The sequence below is a fragment of the Sebastes umbrosus genome, chromosome 15 (genome assembly GCF_015220745.1).
Source record: "Sebastes umbrosus isolate fSebUmb1 chromosome 15, fSebUmb1.pri, whole genome shotgun sequence".
NCBI lineage: Eukaryota > Metazoa > Chordata > Actinopteri > Perciformes > Sebastidae > Sebastes > Sebastes umbrosus.
Genome location: NC_051283.1, coordinates 19,270,394 through 19,292,910, shown reverse-complemented (window position 1 = coordinate 19,292,910; position 22,517 = coordinate 19,270,394). Strand labels below are relative to the sequence as shown.

The 22,517-nt window shown below is 39.6% G+C and overlaps 1 protein-coding gene across 1 annotated transcript in view; it reads right to left on the bottom strand.

Annotated features, from left to right (window-relative positions):
• The window catches only part of dtnbp1b (dystrobrevin binding protein 1b), a 70,439-nt gene extending 57,031 nt beyond the window's left edge, over window positions 1-13,408 (bottom strand). Inside the window, exon 1 of the mRNA XM_037794407.1 lies at window positions 13,252-13,408. Coding sequence (XP_037650335.1) covers window position 13,252 — 1 coding nt within the window. The 5' untranslated portion in view covers window positions 13,253-13,408. The remainder of the gene's footprint in view (window positions 1-13,251) is intronic.
• Between the last annotated feature and the right edge of the window lie 9,109 nt (window positions 13,409-22,517).

Here is a 22,517-nt window from a genome sequence, read left to right as displayed (position 1 = left end):
CAGGCAGCAGCGAAAATTTTATTTTTCTGCGGCCGGGAGGCGTGTTCTTGTGTTTCAGGCGGGAAGAAATTTGCAACATAGGTCAACATGTCCCAGGAGTCACGGGGTCTGTTTACTGATTGGCTGCAGGTCCTCTATGGCCGCACTTCGTCGCTAAAAGTTGAACTTTTAAACGCAGCTTTTCATGAACTTTACATGGCAGCTTGCCGCAGGACGCACTTCACCACAGCTCTGGTGTGAATTTGGCGTTAGCTTCCCTGTCTTTATTAAAGTAAATCATATTTAGACTGGATTTCTCTGTCTGAACTTAAAACATGTTTAAGGGAGGTGCATTAAAAGTTTCGGCTGAAGTTCAAAGACTTGCACTTAATTTAGAAAGACAGAAATGTTATGTCATTTTATCAATTACATGCATTTCCATTTCAACTGCTCAAAGGGAAAATAAAACAAGGCAGCACACGCAACAACTGTCTTTTAAACTGTATCTGAACTCTGAAGGTAGAACTAACAGGTCACACTGAGAAAAGAGATGTTAGATCACTGGATTTAAATACTGTAGATCAATGCCTCCATCTAGTGGTTCAATGTTGTAGTAGGAGGAGGTTTTATCAGTGTGAGGTTTCAGCAGCAAAGGTGTACTATAGCCTAACAATTTGTTTGAACAAGCTGAGGGTTTAACTCCTCGCCTCTGGACTACTTTATCTCGTCTTATAAATCTCACATTTACATCTGGAGACAAATTGAGTATTTTTAAGGTCCAATCCAAATGTAAAAACAAAAGAAAGAAAAAATACAGGATGCCGTAACTCCCTGATCTATATTGAGCTATTTTAAAAGATGGACAACAAACAACTAAGTCTGAAAACAAAAGAAAGTACAGGAAATGTACAGTAGGCAGTGGGTCCACCTATTGTAGCTTGCTATGTTGCCCTTCGTCCTTTAGTGATTTGTCGGTGTTTAGACAGGAGTCTTTATATCTAATGGCAAATTTTTAGAAAATTCATACCACCAGTTACTCACAGGAATATAAATGAACTACAAAAAAGTTACATAAGTTTGTTAAAGGTGCTAAATGGGGGACAACAGTGCTGACAGTGCTGACAATGTTATTCTGAGGGGGAACCGGAGGGTGGTGCTACGCTTCTGCGACGGTGGCATCGGTCGGTTGGGACGGCGTTATCAGCTGTAACTGCCAAATAAGAGCAGTGCAGAGCAGCAGGCTAGCCAGTGGGGCATGATCACATGCACTAAAATCACACGCGGCCAGCCTGGCTATGTCAACAAAGCACAAAGAAACTCAGATTACAACACACACAGAGGGAGCAACTTCATTCTCTGCTCAGGTAGACATTACTCCTCTATATCTTTACATAGCAAATAGATGGTTGACGCTACATTAATGCTTTGGATATTGAACAGAGCATCTTTAAGTTTTATCTGTAAGTGAAAAAAGCTGTTCAGATTCATCAAAGGTTGGCTTAAAGGTTTATGACCACCAGAATTGGTATGTTTTATGAGTGCTTTCCCGTTTTGTTTGTTCACACGCTCACACGTGTGACATGATACACCATCCAGCCAATGGTTTCACACTATTCCAATGATCTACATGTATCGATAAAGCACCAAGGAGCGCAGCAATACTCCAGCAAAGACTGTTAGCAAAGTAAACATGGATGTAAACAATGCAAGTATCAAAATGTTTAAGGAAAAAAAACTAAAATCGGCTTTGCAAATGATTTATGAGGAAGGAAAAATCCAATCATCACATTTGTTGGGCCTCATTGATTCTGAAAAACATTTCTCTGAGGTAACAACTGTACCAGCAGAGGGTGACTCTCACCCTTTCTATAGGCCACATATTCAAGCACATCAAGCTCAGTATCAAGAAACATGCCCACTTCATGCCACTCCCCCCTCAATACACGCAGAGCTTCGGAGATGTTGTTGCCCTGAACAAAGCATTTCATAGAGCACTTTGGCTGCGTACGGCCCAACAAGCTCTACCGATCAAACACGTTAAATACTGTTCACAGTCTGTCTGGTCTGCAGGATGAAGAGCCTCCTCCAAATATGAGAGAATCAGGTCTAGAATAGCTTAGTAAAAACTGTTCTCCTCAATCACACCATCAGCTCAGCTCCGCTCCCTCTTGCTTCCATAATACAGCTCTATTATTCAGAATAATTATGCCTCAGACCGGATCAATTATGGTTAGTTTTCAGCTGACAGAAGTTAGTAATGATAGGCTGATGGGGGTTTGGCCCTGGGAAATAAAAACAAGTAATCAACATGCTTCCAATTTCTGAAACCAGTTTCTGTGTGAGCACTGCACTGATATATCTACTATTTGCATAAAATGTACTAGCATCTGTAGGTTTTGGGTGTATAATGTGTGTTAATCCAGCCGTGAAATGTTTAAAACCATTTAAAAAGTTAAAGTGTGGTGATCTGCAACGTTTTAAATCCACAAAAATACTCTTCTCACTACAGGAAATATATTCATTAACAGTATGTATTAGCTGATTTTGACAAACAGTGTTTCCTCTGTTAACTGTTGCTAAAAATAGAGTTCATTCTGAATTCCTCATTTATAGAATTAAACATTTACCACTAGCATGTTGGTTTAGTCATGCATAAGACATGATAAAGCATTACACACTCTCTGCACCTCTGAGAGATGGGTGAAATGTACACTACTACTACTTGTCTGTTTCACTGACCTAGAAATATCCTCCTGACTCAGTGAACTCAGATCCAAAGTGAAGTGTGTACTCTGTATCTGTCGGAAAGGACTTGTGGTTTGGTGTTCATTCTGGGGAATGTGGGGCAGGTGTATCTACTCAACTGCAATTACTCACATTTTGAAAAGAAAGCTTTTCCATGAGGATGCTAGTATAGAGGCCCAGTAGAAGTGACATTTTCACTCTTTGGCCCACACATGACTTCATGGTGACGACATCTGAACTGCTGCCTCTGTTCTGCTGTCAGAACGATACTCTCTGCACAACGGGTAAACTGAGATGGTGAGACAGAGGTGTTGTGTTTTCAACTTTGCTCCTAATACATTCAAAAAAAAGAACATTTATCAGGTTGAAATTATTCATCATGACAAGGAGCGACCTAAATTCCAGTTGTGGCTACAAATTCAGTGATGCGTTAATGTTAGAAGTTGCCTCTTAATTCATTTTTGGGACGTTCTGCATGTCAAAAAGATGTAACTGCTTCACCAAGTTGAATTTTAATTTACTTTCCTAGTTACACATCACATGCATGAATTAAATATCATGGCTCTACGAGTCAGCCATGATAATTTCCCAAGATAGCACAGCTTGGTAAACACTGTAGACTCACAGTAAGAAGGACTGAGGTTTGATTCCTAGTGGACTCTAAATCAGGGGTTCTCAACCTTTTGCAACTGAAGGCCCACTTGTGATTGTCAAAACATTTCCGAGGACCACCTTCCCAAATAAATGAGTAAAAAACCTAACATGTTTATACAACAAATAATAAACTGGGCTGTAGATATGTGTTATGCCACTGTCAGCTGTAAGACCAAAATACATCTTCTGCTTACCCTCAGTGAGACACTTGGGCTTGCCTCTGGGAAATAATGAGATCAAGTCGTGGTGGGATGGGTGAGAGGCTGACACGCAGAGTAGTATTCAAAGTTGCTTTCAGTTTGTTCCTTGCCTTTGATTTTGTGACAGTCACAATGGAAAACCCTGACTCACATAAATAGGTGGTGGTGAAAGGCAACAGAAATTTGATTGCCCGTTTTGACAGAGAGGGATATTGACTGGCAGCCAGTATCCAGAATGAAGCAAGGTCTACTTGTGTGAGCTGAAGCTTCAGGCTGCTGTCTGCTGATAGTTCCATCAGTTCATTTTCCAACACAGTGGAGAGGGCTATGTCTTCTGAAGCAGGATCCACAGAGAAAGGGTCCAAAATCCAAAGGTTTCCATCTCGTGCATCTTCTGGGAAGTAGCCTGCAAACTTTCCCGACAACTGAGTCAAATGCTGGGTTATAGCACTGGATATGTTGACATGAGGACTGGCTTCCAAAGTTTCACTTAGGAGTGAAAACACGTCAAATCGTCCCTCCTTGACTCTTCTGTTCCACAGAATAAGTTTTTTCTTGAAGCCCTCAATTTTGTCTGAAACCAAAAACACTGTGCTGCTTCTGCCTTGCATTGATATATTGAGCTGATTTAACTGGTCAAATATATCTGATAAGTAGGCCAGTTTTTTGCACAAAAGTTACCATCAGTGTAATGCTCAGCAAGAGGGGAGTGCTGCTCTTCCAGATATGTGTGCACTTCTCATATTTCCTCACCACACGCTTCGGAGCTTTTACTGGCGCAGGGTTGTCTCCCACATCACTTTTTCGCGAGAATGGCTGCTCTAAATAACGTTACGTATGAATGTGACAAATATTATTGGATTTGACTGGTTCAGTCCAGTCTGTCAAATTGTGAAAGGTTTCAACTTGTGTGCCATAAATGTTTGGTGTAGATACAAACATCACAACGGCTGGTTGCTTTTCTACTGGCAGTCACAACATGTTTTAAGAGGTGCGGTGAGGTTGCAGATTAAGAACTACTGTGGCCATTGCAAAAACGTGAATGGACCTATCTAGAGCCAGTGTTTGGTTTGTCCGTTCTGGGCTACTGTAGAAACATGGCCAGCTCCGTGGAGAGAACCTGCTCAGTGTGTAGATATAAACGGCTCATTCTAAGGCAACAAAAACACAATGATTCTTATTATCAGGTGATTATACACTAAAGAAAACGTACTTATTAATATTATATTCCATTTCTGCCAATAGATCCCCCTAAATGCTAAACACTGTTCCTTAAACAAGTTAGGTGGCAAGTGTTGATTATGCACTTGAAATCAGAAAGGAAAAAGAATGCACTTTCAAGCATCCCGTTTATATGATGGACATAAACACCATTGTTGAGATTCTAATTTATGTATTCATTGATGTAAAAGTTGAAAGAAAACTAGGAAGCTTTGCAAATATGTGATCATTGTCGCACTGAATTTAATCTCTTTAAACAGGGACAAGATTTTGGTACCTAAGCGTTCTGATTTCCATTTGTAGTCCGAGTAGTATTGACCAACCCTGTTCGAGCAGGCTTTGATTAAATGCAGGTAAACAGTCTGTGTGGAGAGCAAAACAGAATGACTGCATTGGCCGAAATGCAATCTCGGAACCCAACGGCTATTGTCTGACAATGATTTTTATTGGTTTAAAATTAACTTGTAAACTGGCTACTAGTGAAACAATTCGGTCGTACACGTCGTCTCTCAACTCCAATTCCCGTCTCGCATCTCAAGTTGCTAATCGGACTGTAAACAATGAGCAGCGCACGGAAAAGGAAGTCTTGACCTGTTGTCAGACTGATAGCCAACGGGTTCCGAGATTGCACAGAATTTGCCCATGCCAGCTGGAGACACTGTTCAATTAAGTACGGAAAGTTGGACATGTGCAAATTGACTCGGCATGTGACGGTTTATGTTTTTGAGCCAAAACCTTTGCCACATTTCCACAGTTGCTTTGCTCTATATTGTGTGCTAAATATCAAACTGGTGACCTGTTGAAGCTATTCATAGTGTGAATTTACAATGAGTTGTGTTTCTGTGTTATTTTGGTGATGGATTAACATATCAAGAATGTTTCCTGCCTTTGTGCCCAATGCATTTAAGGATAGACTGTGGGCTCCAGTGACTCTGAGAAGAATCACAGGCAGGGAACATGTTTTTCCTTTTCTTTTTTGACAAAATGTGGTGATTAGATTAGATAGACGAATGAATAGCTCATTATCTTACAGATAAGGCACATTTTAGCAGATTGATACAAGAAATTGCAATTACATACCCTGTAGATACGGCAGCTATAAAACTCTGGTTGGCTAGTGTCTCCATCACACACTCGTCATCTTATATTTAATACTCCATGGTCTATTCATCCTTTAGTTTTCTATATCCTATCCCAGCATGCACTGGGGAATGGCAAATAAATTCGGGTCACCAGTTCATTGCAGGGCTCATACAAGTCAGTTAAGTCTAAACATTTTCTAAACATACAGCTGTCAGTCTGAAAATCTATTAGTCAACCTGTGGCCTTATATTTCTTTCATTCATTCTTTAATTGCCAGCGAATTAGCAAAGCCTTTCCACTATAATTTGTAGCTGTGATATGCCAAACAATGGTGGCCCGTAGGGGAGACGTGCTTTGGGACTTCAACACAATGTGAGAAGATTGATATGTGGCCTTGTGCTTTGTTGGAGTCCACATTGCAGATTGCATACCCCCATAGCAGCGTTGGCAGCCGTCACAGTCACCAGGAAGTGTGCCAGTTTGGACCTGAGCCAACACAACACATCAGACAGGCACCGCACAGCAACTGTCCCTCCCTCAGAATGCAAGGTGACCAAGTCGGTGGTTGAATGGCTGTATGTACATCCACAATACTCCTGGTGGTGCACATATGGAATATAGACTCACTTGCCTAGGACGTGGGTAAATCATTTATCTGTCAGGTAGCATAATCAATTTTTGAGTGCATAATCAGGAATATCAGGCTTTTTCCCTCCTTTTACAGAGCTGGTAATGTTGCAACTGACCCGGGTTTTAAGTTGTCTTTATTGTTCAAAACACTTTCCAGGAGGAAGAGAAAGATAGTAGAGCTCAATCTTCAGGCACACAGATAAGATATTTTGTTATTTAACTGCTGTCAACTCACGCTCCATGAAGACTGGCAGATTACATGTAGCAATAGTAAGTTTGTAGTATCTATGCAGCATTTTTTCTTAGTTTATTATTATAAATGTCAATACTTTGTATCACTGCATAGTGTTAAGCATGGTGACGCAGTCCTACACAGTTACATAAAAAAGATCTGAAATGGACTTCCTTAGATACTAGTTCTTAATCCTGTGTCCTATCAATTTCCATTTATTTTGTTATTGATACAGCATTCCCCTCACCACTAATTTACAAAACGAAACCTTGTCTGTGCCTGCTTCTATGCACTGAATACTTTCAGATTCCTCAGGAAACAAAGACAGAGACACAACTGGGAACAAGCAGACCCTTTGTGTTTAGGACATTAAAAAAGCAGTGTTTAACATTTAAGGGTATCTATTGGCAGAAATGGAGTATGATATTAATTAGTATTTTTGCTTTAGTGTATAATCAATGGAAAATAAGAATCGTTGTGTTTTCTTTAGCTTAGAAAGAGCCATTTACATCTACATAAGGAGCGGGTCCTCTTCATGGAGCCGGTCGGCATGTTTCTACAGTAGCCCAGAACGGACAAACCAAGCACTGGCTCTAGATGGGGCCATTCGTGTTTTCGCGTCGGCCATTGTAGTTCTCCTACATACTTGGCACATGGGAGAAGTTTCATATCCTACACACTGCACCTTTAATGCCAAAGACGACACGAAGAAAACACAAGGTCAAACGACGCCTTTGACTGCATATTGAACTGTAAAAGCCAAAGACAAAATCCTACTGATCTCTATTTTAAGACATAACCATTAACAGCTTGGTAATACCAGCATTTAGAACAGTCACATTTGGACTGAAATTAATTCATTTCAATTGATTTGCTTGTTGAGGGGAGTAAATTTGCATAGAGTTAAACTTTGGTGAATTTTGACACACAAATTCCCACCACTGGCCGATTTAAACCCATCCTGACAGTGCTGACCTTTAAGAACCAAAGAGCCCAAAATGGAGGAAGCTTTCATACTAAGCTATGATGTACCATCCAATTTTAGTCAGTTGTCAGAAAGGAGTGGGTATGATATGCTTCCTAGAATTAATTGTTTTAAGTTGTTGTCTGGTAAGCCATCAAGAACACTACAACAACAACAACAACAACAACAAGTACTGCGACACAAATCTTACTGTTCTGTCTTGCAGTGATTATAGTCAAAATACGATTGTTGTTGTTTTGTCCACCTAAAGCACATGTAGGGTAACTGATCAAGATTGATAAGGTTTCCTGGTTTAAAAGCATAAAACGAAGGCATGCAAGCGTAACTAAATTACATTAATGCTCATTAGTCTTAGATAAAAACATGTTTTTCAGGAGTGTGGAGGCTATGTGCTCGGCTCTATCACCCATGTCTAATTCCTGCTCCATTTCCCCCCGATGCTCATCCAGTCATGAATATTTCTCCCCTCGCTCTCTCTCTGTGTCCTAAGGCAAGGTGACGTAGAAAGCACTGGATAAGCTTTAATGTGTATCCCGACGCAGCTTGTCAGCTTTGAACTATACTTGTCTGACCATCTTTTCTATGCCCATCAGCCAGCACTACAGAACTCTTTTACTAAATTGATTCTGCGCACCACAGATCTTTGAGGAGGGGCGCAGACAACAAAGCGAGGACTGACAGCAGACTTGAAAAGTACTTAGGGCATGTGAAAAGAGGCAAGAGAGGGGTGGTAGATAAAATGGGTGAGATATGACAGTGATTTCTTGTTTAGCTGCAGGGCAGAGGTTCACATCATGGATTTCCCCCCCATGTGTCTTTTACACCTTCCCCAGTGTGCTTATGCAGATGTGTGCCCGTCTCCTGATCCGGCCGCTGGAAGAGCAAGTGATGCTTTGGTTTTGAGAGCTGTGACTGAAAGGTCTCGGGCTTTATCCTGACATCAACTAATGTGATATGACAGGGTCCTTGAGCAATACGCTGACCTGTTACCTGCCCACACACTGAACTAACAGCGTCAGCTAAAAGGCTAAAAGTGCAAATGTGAAGTTCGAAAGTTTCTTGTTTTTGCAAGAGTGTGCTTTAACAACAGACTCATATCAGATTACTTATGGACACATCTGTTTTTTACTAAGAATTTAAGAACTGTCAAGGCCTATGTTCATCATATTTTATAGTCCCAGTATGTTTAGTGATATACTGTATGTTAGGGGTGGGAATCACCAGAAGCCCGATATAATCACGATACTTAAGTCACGATACGATCTTATTGCGATATGCTGAGTATTGCGATAAGATATATTGCGATATATTACCTCTTTTCAACTGCAAATTATGCAGTTTGTCAACATCTGTTTTATCTAATAAGATACAGTTTTCACTCAGTCTTCATTCACATATCTTGAGGTCAGAGGTCAAGGGACCCCTTTGAAAATGGCCATGCCAGTTTTTCCTGTCAATATTTAGCATAGCTTTGGAGCATTATTTAGCATTCTTACCAGCAAACCAACATGATATGATTGGTACCACTCGATTCCTTATGTTTTCTAGTTTCATATGATACCAGTAACTTCACTGTAGACTGAGTCCACTACAACCCTTGAAAGACATTGTTAAGAGGTTAACAGTTTATAAAATAAAAGACTGATACTTGACGTTCGTGTATCAATACAATATTGCCACGCGAAATATCACGATACTATGCTGTATCGATTTTTCCCCACCCTCATTATATGCTGGCTGTCCTTAAAATAGCAGTGAAAATGGGGATTGTCTAAAACACACACAGACAAAGCTGAAATGTTGGACTCTGCAACACTGCGGATTTTATAAATGAGCTATTTTGGCAGTGATAAGTTTGTTCCACGATTCAAACTGTCGTAATAATCCACATTTGGTGCCCGCTATTCCAGCTTTAGATAATGTGCCTCTATGGATTTCTGTTTATCAATAAACCTCTTTTGAAAAGCAGTTTAAAGGGATTTCTGTCTGGAGATGGAATGAGATAAAAACTGGTGCAAAACACCCACCAACACAGAGATTGATGCAGCATTTGAACCATTTAAAATGAACAATTTTTCATTTCCAAAAACTCATACACTGTTGGCTGGTGAGCCGCCTGCATTATAGGCAGATATTAGACATCATCATGATTATTTATTGCACGCTAGATAATGGGCAGTCTCTTGCTCAAGCGATGAGTTTAGGTATATAGGTCATGTGTATAATCAGGATATAGAGATGCAAACTCATTAACATACTCCGTTTAGCAGGATTTAACAAATATCAGAGACTGTGCCTGGGCCCCAGACATTCTTACATAAGTCAGTGAGGACATGGAAGTTGTCAATGTGTCACTGAAAGCACTTTATCTATCCAGGGTAACTACACGTGGATGCACATGAGAGGGATAGTTATATAACAAATGGATTTACATTGATTACTATGCCGGTGACCAACATTTTTCTTATGTGTGCTATGTTAAAAACCTAAAAGGACCCTGCCAATATATGAGCCACTGTTCAACATTGGTTAATGTTAAACAGGACCTATTGCTTTTGGGATTTTTCCCTTTTACTTAATGTATTACATAATTTTTTTGTGCATGTAAAAGGTCTGCAAAGTTACAAAGCCCAAAGTCCACGCCAAAGGGAGTTACTCTCCCCCACAGAAACACTGCTCCTGAACTGCCTGAAACGCCTTGCTTGAAGTCCTGCCTTTTTTTTCCGTAACGTGTTGATGTCACTAAGTAACACATTTGCATAATACCTGCCTAGCGGCTAGTTTGGCACGGCCTCAAATAAAGTTAGAGCGGAGCTGGAGCAGAGTCCGAAGAGTTTGGTTCGGTTGACTAATCACAACAGAGAGGAGCTCAAAAATAGCATTTCATATAGAGGGAGAAAAGAGGTGCTGCAGCACAGCCGGTATGAGAAAAGTAAAGTGTTTTTTGAACATTAAATCATGTAAACATGTTCTAGTAGGAACCCAAAATACAGGTATGAACCTGAAAATGAGCACAATAGGTCCTCTTTAAATGTGAACAATACCTCAGGATACACATTGGCATATTGGAGCAGGTGTAGCACAGAACGCGTCAGATCTTAAAACTCACTATTCTCCTCACAGTCTGTCCGTCTGAGACATGACAGTTCTGCAGGGTAAAGAAGCAATTAACAAGGAAAATGATTAGTCTGATTGAAGCAAGAGAGAGGCAGAGAGGAAGAGCACGTCAGAGTGGGAGAGATAGCAGCGAGAAACTTCTGACAAGGACTTTGTGACACACATACACACACATTCGCACTAGTGACTGATTTCCCCCAGAGCCTCTGGGCCTGGACCGTGGCTGCCTTTAGAGATAAACCACCCTGCTATCTCTCGGAGATTTCACTTTCTTATAAGTTCCATGAAAGCTGTCGCATGCATTTTTTTGAAGTCAGCATAAAGTGTGCTTTACTTTAGCTTGGATGTTTAAATCTATCTTTGTAGTTCACAAAGTTCATACTTACCTTCTCTAACAACCAGATCGCCGCTTTTCTAAAAGTTTTTGCAAAGCTTTCAAATTACGGTACATGTGTGGGTTTTAAATGTGGAGAAAAATACGAACTCAAAATATGGATGGATTTGTCTAGCTCCTGCATTTCTCAGCCTTACACATAACGCTGCTTAGCTGACAGTATCCAGCCTGGTGTGGTGACAGCCCATTTATTCTGGTGGCACACAGGTATTTTTCAGATAGTGAACGTATGCTACACATTTTCAACTGCACATCTGCGTGAGGGAACATCTCTCCTAATAGACTGCATCAGCAAGAAAGTGTTTGTGCTGATTGTGTAATTGTGTGTGCAAATGATAATGCTGTCACTGCTGAAACTGGAGATAGAAGTTACAAGTGAATTGGTGGGTGGCAACTGTGCTGAACAGAATTATGAAATATGACATATTTGGTATTTGTTAAGTTTAATCCTTCATAAAGTAACTTAAATATACTATTCTAGGCATCAAATGAAGTTTATGAGGTACTTATGGTACGTGTTTAAAGCATTGATAATCCTGTCTTCTGAACGTTTTTGTCACCTTGACGATCAGAGCAACCATTGAGCAAGAAACTGTGCTGTGTGTGAATCAGTATTTTCATGGTTCTAGCCTTGAATCTCTTTGCTACACGCTGACCCAGAAAAAAAAGCAACATCAGTAAAAATGAGTGTCGGGTGAAAGTAAATTACAACGTTATCATGATGTGTTCAAATGTAATTTCGTAAAATGTAGTTTTGGCGAGAAACTTGAATAAATCCAGTTGTCCAGGAGATAAAATAGATAGAGAGGGAAGTATGACCTGATTAACTTCCTAACACTAGCTCTAAGCAAGCATATAATACATTATTAAAACTACTTATGCAAAGATATATATTAAATAGCAAATAGTTAAATAATCATACTCATTTGAATTGTGTGTTTTTATGCATATAACCCCTATTGATGACAATAATAAAGTACAGTACAGTACTGTGTACAGTACCCTCCCACCCCAGAAAGGGCTCCTCCGGTACTTAGGGTGTAATTCAAACACTGGAATTTACCAAGCATACAGTGTTTTTTCTGAAAAATATAGTGAACATTGAATGACACCAGATCTAAAATGTTATTCATTCATTTAGCGCATAGATTTCAAAAGTGGCAGATAAAATATCTGAGTGGCAGACAAAAAAAAATAATACTTGCCTGCCACAGTGGCAGGCAGTAAAAAGAGTTAATTTCAGACCCTGAGTTGTAGGCCTCCGCCAACCAGTCAACCATGTCTGTCCAAAATGTCATCACTACATCATTTTATCCTCTTAGATGTTAGTGTGAAATTGTCATAATTAGCATATACATTCTTGAGTTATGGCCAAAAACATATTGTGTGAGGTCACAGTGACCTTTGACCACCAAAATCTAAATCAGTTCATCCTTGAGTCTAAGTGGACGTTTGTGCCAAATTATGAGAAATTGCTTCAAGACGTCCCTATAATATCACATTCACGAGAATGGGAACATAATAAGGCATAATTAGACATCCATTTTCTTCACTTAAATGATTGCAAAAAGGTCCATTTGCAAAGCACAGCACAGGATCTCCCATTTACAGAGAAACTTTCCCCAAATGGAAGATGCACAGTGTGCAGCTGTAACTTTCATGTCAGGATGACATGACAAATAATAGAGAGGGACATTTTGTTTCAATAAAAGTATATAGAAAAGAGTAGATATGTTGTACATTATTACATCCATCACCAACTTTCTTAGTCTGATATGTTTAAAAATGTTCAAAAGAAAAAAATTATGCTGCAGTTCTAATGCTGCAACGTTAATGTATCCTTAACCCAGTGCATTGTTTGCAGGCTGGTCATCCTGTGTTGAAGTGACCTTTGGAATCATAAAAATTCAGACAGAAAGCCTAGTTGTTCCTCTTGGTGATGCTACAGTGAATCCTATAGTAGACAGCCTCATGTGGGATGTACATACTGTGAGGTGCAGGTTAAACCTACTTGTCTAGTCCTGTCCGGTTCTCTGAAGACCACACTTCTGTCAGACCATGTCCTCATTACGTCTGCCGGGCCGTTTGGCCCCATCTGGGCTTTTTCCCCTCTTCACTCGAGGACATCCATCACTCCAGCCCTCCGCTGCCATTTCATCCCCGGTGTCCTAATGACAAAGACAAGGCATTATACAACTCTGCCTAAAAATAATATCTACCCCACTCTTGCACAAAGTAACAGTCATGTTTCCCCCTTATGTAATCAGATGAAACATGTGTTTTAAAGGCTTGTAAACAGAATCATTATTATTACGTAAAGTGGTATTAGGTGAATTGACAAGAACATTATTTCATTAGTGCTAAAAGAATGTATCTCATTGTTGGGTTGTATTTATAGTTGAATGGAAAGTGTTCAGCTTGGATGCCAGAATCTCCCTCGGGCAGTAAGTTACTCTGAACTGTGCGCTGTTCACTGAGGCGTGTGGAATGGGAACAGTGGGGCAGATGTGGATGTGTCTAAACAGGCCCCAGCTGAATTCAATAGGGATGGAGGCACACACGAGCTAGCATGAGCACGAAGAGGCGAGTAGACATGCAGATGTGATGGGAACCTATAGATGTATATGAACCTCTTGTTCGGAACAGGGATGGTTAAGATGAAACATGTCTGCAGCTTATAGACCTTGTGATTCTCACACACATAATCTACTGTAGCCTCCTGTATGATCAGTTAGTCCTGAGGCAATAAAGGCAGCCAGAGGACTCTTGAAACTCCGTACAAGCAGACTATTAAGGACATTTTTAGGATATACTATGCCTCATTTCTGAAGTCTTTAATGTGCGTCTTCTGTTCTGCTAAACTTCATTCATTAGCCGGTGTAACTTTGAGTTAAAAAAAAGAATTGCATTATTTCTCATATTAATGAAGAGTTGAATTTATAAGCAATACCCATCCTCAGTTCAACACACTCAGGGGTTTTACTGCTGTAGTCTCACATGGTCAAGTATTGTACGTCCAGTGACTAATTTAAATAAATTTGGATATATTCAATGTGCTATTATCCTGTAAATTGTAGGGCTGGGATGATACACCTGTATTCCCGATTCAATACTATCACAACGATACTTGGGTGCCAATTCAATGTGTATTGCGATTTTTAAGTATTCTGATTCTACAACTATTTTGATTCGATATTACGATTTATTGCGATTTTTGTTAACTTTTTTTAACACTAAATCATGGGAAAAAGTTTAATCATACACTTCTACGGACTTTTACTTTGGAAATGTAATGTTTTATACTTCTGGTGAATATAATCCAATCAATCTTATTACGGAGATGAGAGTGACAGCTGCATAATAACAGCATAATGTGCAAGTTACATGAGCTGTAAATGTTTATTAATGAAATAATGACTGCTGCAGTGCTAACAAAAGTTTGAATTATTGCATGCTGGGAAACTAAAATGTCTAACTCTCAATTCTATTCAAGGAGAGTTTCTATCTGGGAGTTAAAAATGATCCACTGGCCTACAACACGCTTTCTATGTTCTCCAATATAGGCCTACATTCAACCTAGCATACTGATACTCTCAAAACTTGTAATGAAAATCAAGAAAACATACAGAACATTGACCCAATATCTGCATTTGCTGTAAACATGTGATTACTTATTCATGTTTTCGTATAATCTGTAACCATCTACTTTACAAATGATCTATTCTTTATTGACCTATTTATTCATCTTGACCGGACAGCATTTCATGGTATGATTAAGTGTGGTTTATGTGAAGAAAACTGAGAGAGAAATATAGACACATGCCGAAGGAGAGACTGTCGTCAGCTCAACACGGGTGTGTTATGTTGCATCAAAGAACACGACAGACACCTAACTCACCGCAAGGGTTGCTATGACAGCAAGTTTCCATCTGATTAGTTCTGACTGCAAAAACTTCTCCTATGCTCATCATGTTATTACTATTCTGTCCAAGCCAATTAAATAGAGATGAGTTGAACCTTAACATAAGGTGCTAATTATGTTTCATGCATTTTCGAACATTTTTCCAAAAGTTTAGTAATATCTAGCAATGTAGGCTATTTCCCCTCTAACATGTGTAACATCACAGTGTAACACGGCTGAATTTCACAAGCACTTCTTGTGAAACTGGAAGACGTCTCAGGGCATTTCTAAGAAAACTGTGGCTCCTGCCTGATAGCAACGTCTGTAAATGATCACCCAAGCACATCAATGTAAGAGATGCATTAGACACACAATTTCCACAGTGTGGTTCCAAGAAAAACCTCACAGATGAAACAGTCAGAATATACAGTAGTGTTCCTATATGCTATATCATCTGTAAAGTGGAGTACAATACTATTGCTCTGCTATTAAGAGGTTGTTGGGTCACACTTGTTCTGGTTGAAAATACCAATTAACACTAAAATACCTGATTGTTTTTGTCACTTATAGGCAGCAGAAACAAGTTTTAAACATCATCACCTTTTAAGTTGATATAGCAAACTTGTAAGCGAACAGCTAGTTGCTAACTGTCTGTTGTTTGGTGTCGAGCAGGTAGTGTACAATGGGTTTTTAGAGATTTATCACTGAAACAGCTGCCTGACTTTTTACTCTGCTGGCTACAGGAACTGGATACCAACAATGACAAAGTGTGATGACATAAGTCAAAAATTAAAAAACGTTATTCATTTGCAGATTGCAACCAACGGAGTGCCCCTCCTCTCATCTCTCCCTTTTCCAAGTGCAAACCATGGCAACACCATTCTTACCATAATATCACTACTTTAGGAGCAATGGAAGTTATACGGCGACTGGCGGTACCACAGATTTGACCGGCGTGTCAGAGAACTACGGTGGCCTTCGGGTAACGTAAAAACGCAAAACGCTCTTGCTAGAGTCAGTGTTTGGTTTGGCGGAGCAACATGGTGGACTCCGAGAAGAGGATCCGCTCCCTATGTAGATATGAAGGGCTCATTCTAAGCTAACGAAAACACTTTTCTTAGTTTCAGGTGATTATACATTAATGAAAATACAGTTTCATATTATATTCCATTTCTGCTAATAAATCCCCAGAAATGTTACACACTGTTCCTTTAAAGAAAAAGTTCATTTTGGTCATCGTATAACAGTTTTGGCCAACCATACAAGCAGACAGGTTTTAAGCAAGTTCCATTTAACCCTATTGAAAATTAAAAGGGTCTTTTTCATCTAGGTCATGGATGGAATATATTGCCACTCATCACACAAAGGCTTCATTAGTTCTGATGGAAAAAAAAGTATGATGAAGTCTCATAAATGAGAGCACAATTTCTACTACACAGCAAATCCAGTTGCTTCGGGCTTACTGGATTTTATGGGTGAGTATGGAAGAAGGGCAATCTTAATGGGAATTATTAGTGAAAATCAGTCATGCCCATCCCACTCAGTCCAGTACGGCTTTGAGGCACATAATCCCCAGCTGAAGCTTTCTCTGACAATGTGAGTAAAGCACAGGTGATGACGACTGCAGCTCGGTAATGTTACCAATACTGTGCATCTTCCAAAACTATATGAAAACAGAAAAATACCAACTGAACCACTGTCAGCTATGCCTGTGTGCAGTCTACAATGTGTCGCAGGAGAGTGTATGTATGCAGGTGACAACAGGCGGGAATACTGAGGAGTCTCATGATAGTAATCTATCAGTCAACAAGCCCCGTGCCGTAGCATAACGCCACCTTGGTATTCCATGCACAAGCAGGCGGCAGACTATGAACCCACAAGGACGAACACATCTCATAAGAATCCCAAACATCCAGAGTACCATAAGCCATCTGCAAAGCCTGTTGGTGAGAGTGTGCATGTGCGTTTGTCCAGAGCTGACTAATCTTGGCCGTCTTCACGAATGCCCCGCTGGAATCATCCATCACACTCGTATTTGTCCTCCACAGACACACACACACACACACACACTAACACGCCATCGACTCCCAACTACAATTCATCATCCTGAGTCAAAGCGTTCAACTTGCAAAGTGTCCCCTTTGCCCCTCTGTGCCACCGCGGTGCTATTTTACTTCAGCAAGCTCACAGCTGAGGCCGAGTCCCATCTGCCTGCTACATACCACACACACACACACATACACTAATGATAAGATGCATCTATAATACATGAAGGAAGCAAAGTGAGCTGGGATGAAGGGATTAACCTCCCTTTAATGACACAAATGAAACACTTTTTCTTGGTTAAAAATGTATACACAGGTGCAACTAGGGAATTATCTGCCACCTTTGTACCTAGCTAAATCTAGACAAATTAATCTATAGAATACACACATGTATGGTATACCTGGGCTTTGCACATACAGCCTACATCTATGCGAGTATGCTCCCCACAACACACCTATGATTGGCAATATTTTTGCTTTTGCTGGGAATTGAACTTGGGACCTATTTGCTGCGAGCAAAGAATCACTTCCTCAATATGCTGTAATCCTATCTAATTTATTTGAAGCCTGTCAAGAGGGACAGAGATCCTCAGTTCTCATGCATTCCTAAAATTTCAGCAGTCCCAGACAAATATTTGCATTATATAAGTATGTAAGTCCGCTTTTCCGAACCTATATTAGGACTTTGGTCATTAGATAATCTAAGAGAGGGTATGAAGTGTGTCTAAATGCATTTGTAAAGCAGTAGAGGGCTCACATTTGGGGCTAGAGCTATATGGCTTGTCTAAAAAGCTTAAAATCTAATAGAATATAACTAAAAGGCCAAGGAGATAAAGCAATTACTGTCTGGCGAGCCCCCTAAGGCCTCAAAAATTCCATGAAGTCACATTTGTCCTTTGACGGCTGGAACGTGTGTCCTCTGCCGGGATTTGCAGCCCATCACCACGTTATGTAACTATCTTTGGGGACTGTTCCTTCCAGCACAGTTTACAAACGCACTTGTACGACTGAGAATGATGAACCGAGTAAGAGGAACATACCGTTCTACGCTTTGTCCCTCTCTTGAAGACAAATGAACACTTACACTCTTGCAGTCTTGACGATTGCCAGAGTAGGATGGTGTCATTACAATCTTGTGAGTGCTTCCTGCCGGAGGTCAGTTGCTGTTGATAGTTTCTGGAGCCAGCCAAAGACAAAGTCATGAAAGACTTTATGTTAAGAAGTTATACTAACAGTTGGTGAGTGCTGACAAAGGAAAATATTTGACACTAAAAACTCCTCTGCTTATGACAGGTGACCTTACATTTTAAAGCAACCACCTGTTAGATGGTGAGGTTAAAGAACGCTACAGGGATGACTTTTATGTGTAGGCCAACCCGGAAGTTAGAATCGCCCTGGTTCCCTCCACAAAAAGCAAATGGGATTTTTCTATTGGGTTTTGGATTATTGCAGAAAATAAGCTCTGTGACAATCAAACGTTTATGATACTTACACATTTTGTTCATCATGATAATCTCCACAAATGAACATTACTTTTATGATTTTTGAAGGGCAATTGCCAGAAGTAAAAAGCTAACGCGATCATATCAGCAAACTACACCACGATCACATGAGCATAAACGACGAGGCTGTAAAGGCGGACGAGTCGGCCTGATGACATTTAGTAGTCTCATTTGCAACCGCCGTTTTTAAGACACGTAAAAGCTTCAAAATTCATTAGTGGGATATTAACCGACACATTTTATATCGTAGAACCTTAAAATATCGAAGGAAAAAAAAGCTTCTTGTTGTTTTAATTTTTGTTTTTTTTACAGAAATAAAAAACATTTAGTTCATTTTCAGCGCCATGTTATCAATACAAAGTCAGACGACGGACGCTACAAATTGAAAGTGAATGTGTCTGCTCCATACAGAGTCTCAGCACAGAGTTGGGTAAGTAATGTAATCAGTGTTTACCCAACCACCGTGTAACACCGGTAACACCGACTACCGCGGAAAGCCTAATCGGAACACCCCTAAGCAAAGCCCTCCAAAATGCTGTGTTATCCTAACTGATATAAACTGATGAAGAATGTAAAGTACACACATCTGTGTGACTTTGACTTCTGCAGCCCTGCCAAACCAAAAAGGACTAAAACTTTAAATATAAAATCTAATTTCATTAAACTTTTCATCTAGGGTGCTGTCCAACACAATTTAGTCCTCCTACACTAAGAAGATTAGGTTATTTTAGGTTGTTAAATGTTTAGGGGCTTGGCTCACTTGCTGAGGTTTCATAAAAAAACTAAAACTAGGCTCAAAGCCAAGAGTTTCTTCCTTCATTTTTGTAATGGCTCAAATGCAGATGGATTTCTCCACGGGGATTAATAAAGTATCACTTAAACTGTACATAACTCAAAGCTAATTACCTATTAACAATGGATCTGACAAAACTTAAGAAAATAATTGCCTGAATGAATCCACGTGTCAAATGTATAAATCATCTGAAGTTGTTAAACTGATCTTAAGAAGTCATACTTACTTATTAGTCTTTTAGTTGCTATTTTTCCTCATTTCAATACTCCATAAATGACTCAGAGATGAGGAGTCACACAGTCAGTATTTAATCATAATTTACCCAAGAGGAATCGAGTTATCATTGAATACTCGCTAGGAGACTGTGTCATCGTCTGTGGTACATGTATCATTTGCCTAATGAGGCAGTCATTAGGGATGATGGGTTGCCAGTTTTGTGGCTTTAGGGATGAAACTCCTGGCTCACAACAGATGAGACTAATTCCTTTCCTTTTCACATTATGCACACTTTGCCTTTACAGACACTTCTCCATTCTCTCCTCCTGTTATTTCAATCTTCCACGTGTTGATATGGGCCAGATATACAGTTTTAATGTGCACACAAAACGAATGCATACACCACTCACCACACATTTAAAAAAATGATCTAAACAATGTTGTTCATACCCTCCCGTCTCCCCCTTCATTCTCGCCTTCCTATTTCTACCAGCACTCCTCATTACAGTGATGAGGGAAACTGGTAACTGCATTGCCTCCTCAATGCAAATATGCTCCATTTTCATACAGTTACAATAATCACTCACATGGGTGAGAAAATAGAAAAAATGTTCCAGTAATAGAACAATTTCTTGCGTTTTCTTACAAGATATCATTTGCATGATGTACTGCCAGCTATGGATGTATATACAGAAACGGGATGCAAGTGAAGTCAAAATGAGAACATGACATGTAAGCCATAAAATGCAAAAAAATAATAATAGTGAGACTGCTACTGACTGTTGAAGAAAAGAATACAAATGTACAGTTTGCATTTGGGAAAGGATTAAAACTAGGGCTGTCAAAGTTAATGCGTTATCGCGTTAACTCGTTTTAACGTCACTAATTTCTTTAGCACAATCGATCTTTCGGAGGTTGTCGTGAGCTCAGTCTTAAAGCTAGAAGATACTGGTATCATATGAAACCTAAGGAATCCATTGATACCAACCATGTCATACTAACTTGTTGTTAAATAACGCTCTGAAAAACTGGCATGGCCATATTCAAAGGGATCCCTTGACCTCTGACCTCAAGATATGTGAATGAAAATGGGTTCTATGGGTACTCACGAGTCTCCCCTTTACAGACATGCCCACTTTATGATAATCACATGCAGTTTGGGGCAAATCATAGTCAAGTCAGCACACTGACACACTGACAGCTGTTGTTGCCTGTTGGGCTGCAGTTTGCCATGTTATGATTTGAGCATATTTTGTTATGCTAAATGCAGTTCGTGTGAGGGTTTCTGGATAATATTTGTCATTGTTTTGTGTTGTTAACTGATTTCCAATAATAAATATATACATACATTTACATAAAGCAGCATATTTTTCCACTCCCATGTTGATAAGAGTATTAAATACTTAAATCTCCCTTTAAGGTACATTTTGAACAGATAAAAGACGTGCGATTAATTTGCGATTAATCACGGACAATCATGCAATTAAATATTTTAATTGATTGACAGCCTTAATTAAAAAATGTACTGCATTGTGTGATGTCGTTATATTCATCTATAGTGGCATAGTTGAATGTAATACTGCTGTTTAAGAAGCTACACTGCTACACACATACTGTACATACCTATTCGGAACCTTGGCCATAGCTCCGTTATGTAAAAAGTAGTTAAGCATGTGCAAGCATGTTGAAAATGGGTTACAGCTGTGCATAGAAACACTGAGGGATGCTCCTGTCTGGAAAAGCAGCAATAATAATAGCACTCGTATCTTAAAATCATAATTATACAGCCACACATCATATTGCTTGACAAGTCTTTAAAAAGGTGCCTAACAGCTTGACTGTCAGAATTTGAGGAAATTACATTATTTCCATCGCTTTTGTCTCGTAATGTTGTAATGAGAGGCTGTTAGATTTGAGCTTTGATTAAAATAAACCCTACTCATAATCCTCTTCAGCTGAGAGACTGTTAAAGCACTGTGGAAATGTAGTTACTCTGTCAGACATGAACTACATTTAAATAATTCCCAACATGTTCCTACTCACACAACCCCCAAGATATTAAACATGCTGTCTGAGACTTTTAGAAACCACCACATGAGTGACAAGTCAGTGGGATTTACTAAAGACTGCTGGCACACACTGACCATGAAATTTTAATTTGGACTTGGACTGTAATCTGTGTTGAATTTCTTTTGGTATCTGTACAAAAACACATTGCTTTTCTGCCATTGTTCCGATGCACAATGACTATAAATCCTATTTTGCTGTAAAATTCAAACATGTTCATGAAATTGTTCTAAGCACACAGACAAACCATGAGAAACAAAATCAATGTCCCGAATTCTCCTTGCATGCATTTTTTTTGTGGTAAATTTGAGCATGATCTCGCAACAAGGATGCCCCTTTCCTACATCGCTGCATACATTTCACCTGTATTTGTTGTAATATTAATTCTTAATAAAAAAGTAAAACCCATATAACAAAAAAGGCTTTTATTCATAAATACATGACATATTCTATTAGGTCTCCCTCGCCTCCCACACATGGAACCAGCCATGTATAAAATGTTCTCTCAGAGACTCAGGAAGGCAGAAAAAATAAACATTAACACCAACTGCGCTGTGCTTCTGAAAATAGCATTTCTAATTAGTTAGCTACAGTCACGGCATTTGTATGAGCACAGTTTGTATCAGCCACACAGCGGTTTACACACACAGCCATCATGCAAAACCAATCTTTACTGATTATTCACTGAAATCTGGGCCACTTCTAATGAGCAGTCACACAAACTAAGATTAGATGATTATAATAACCAATCTA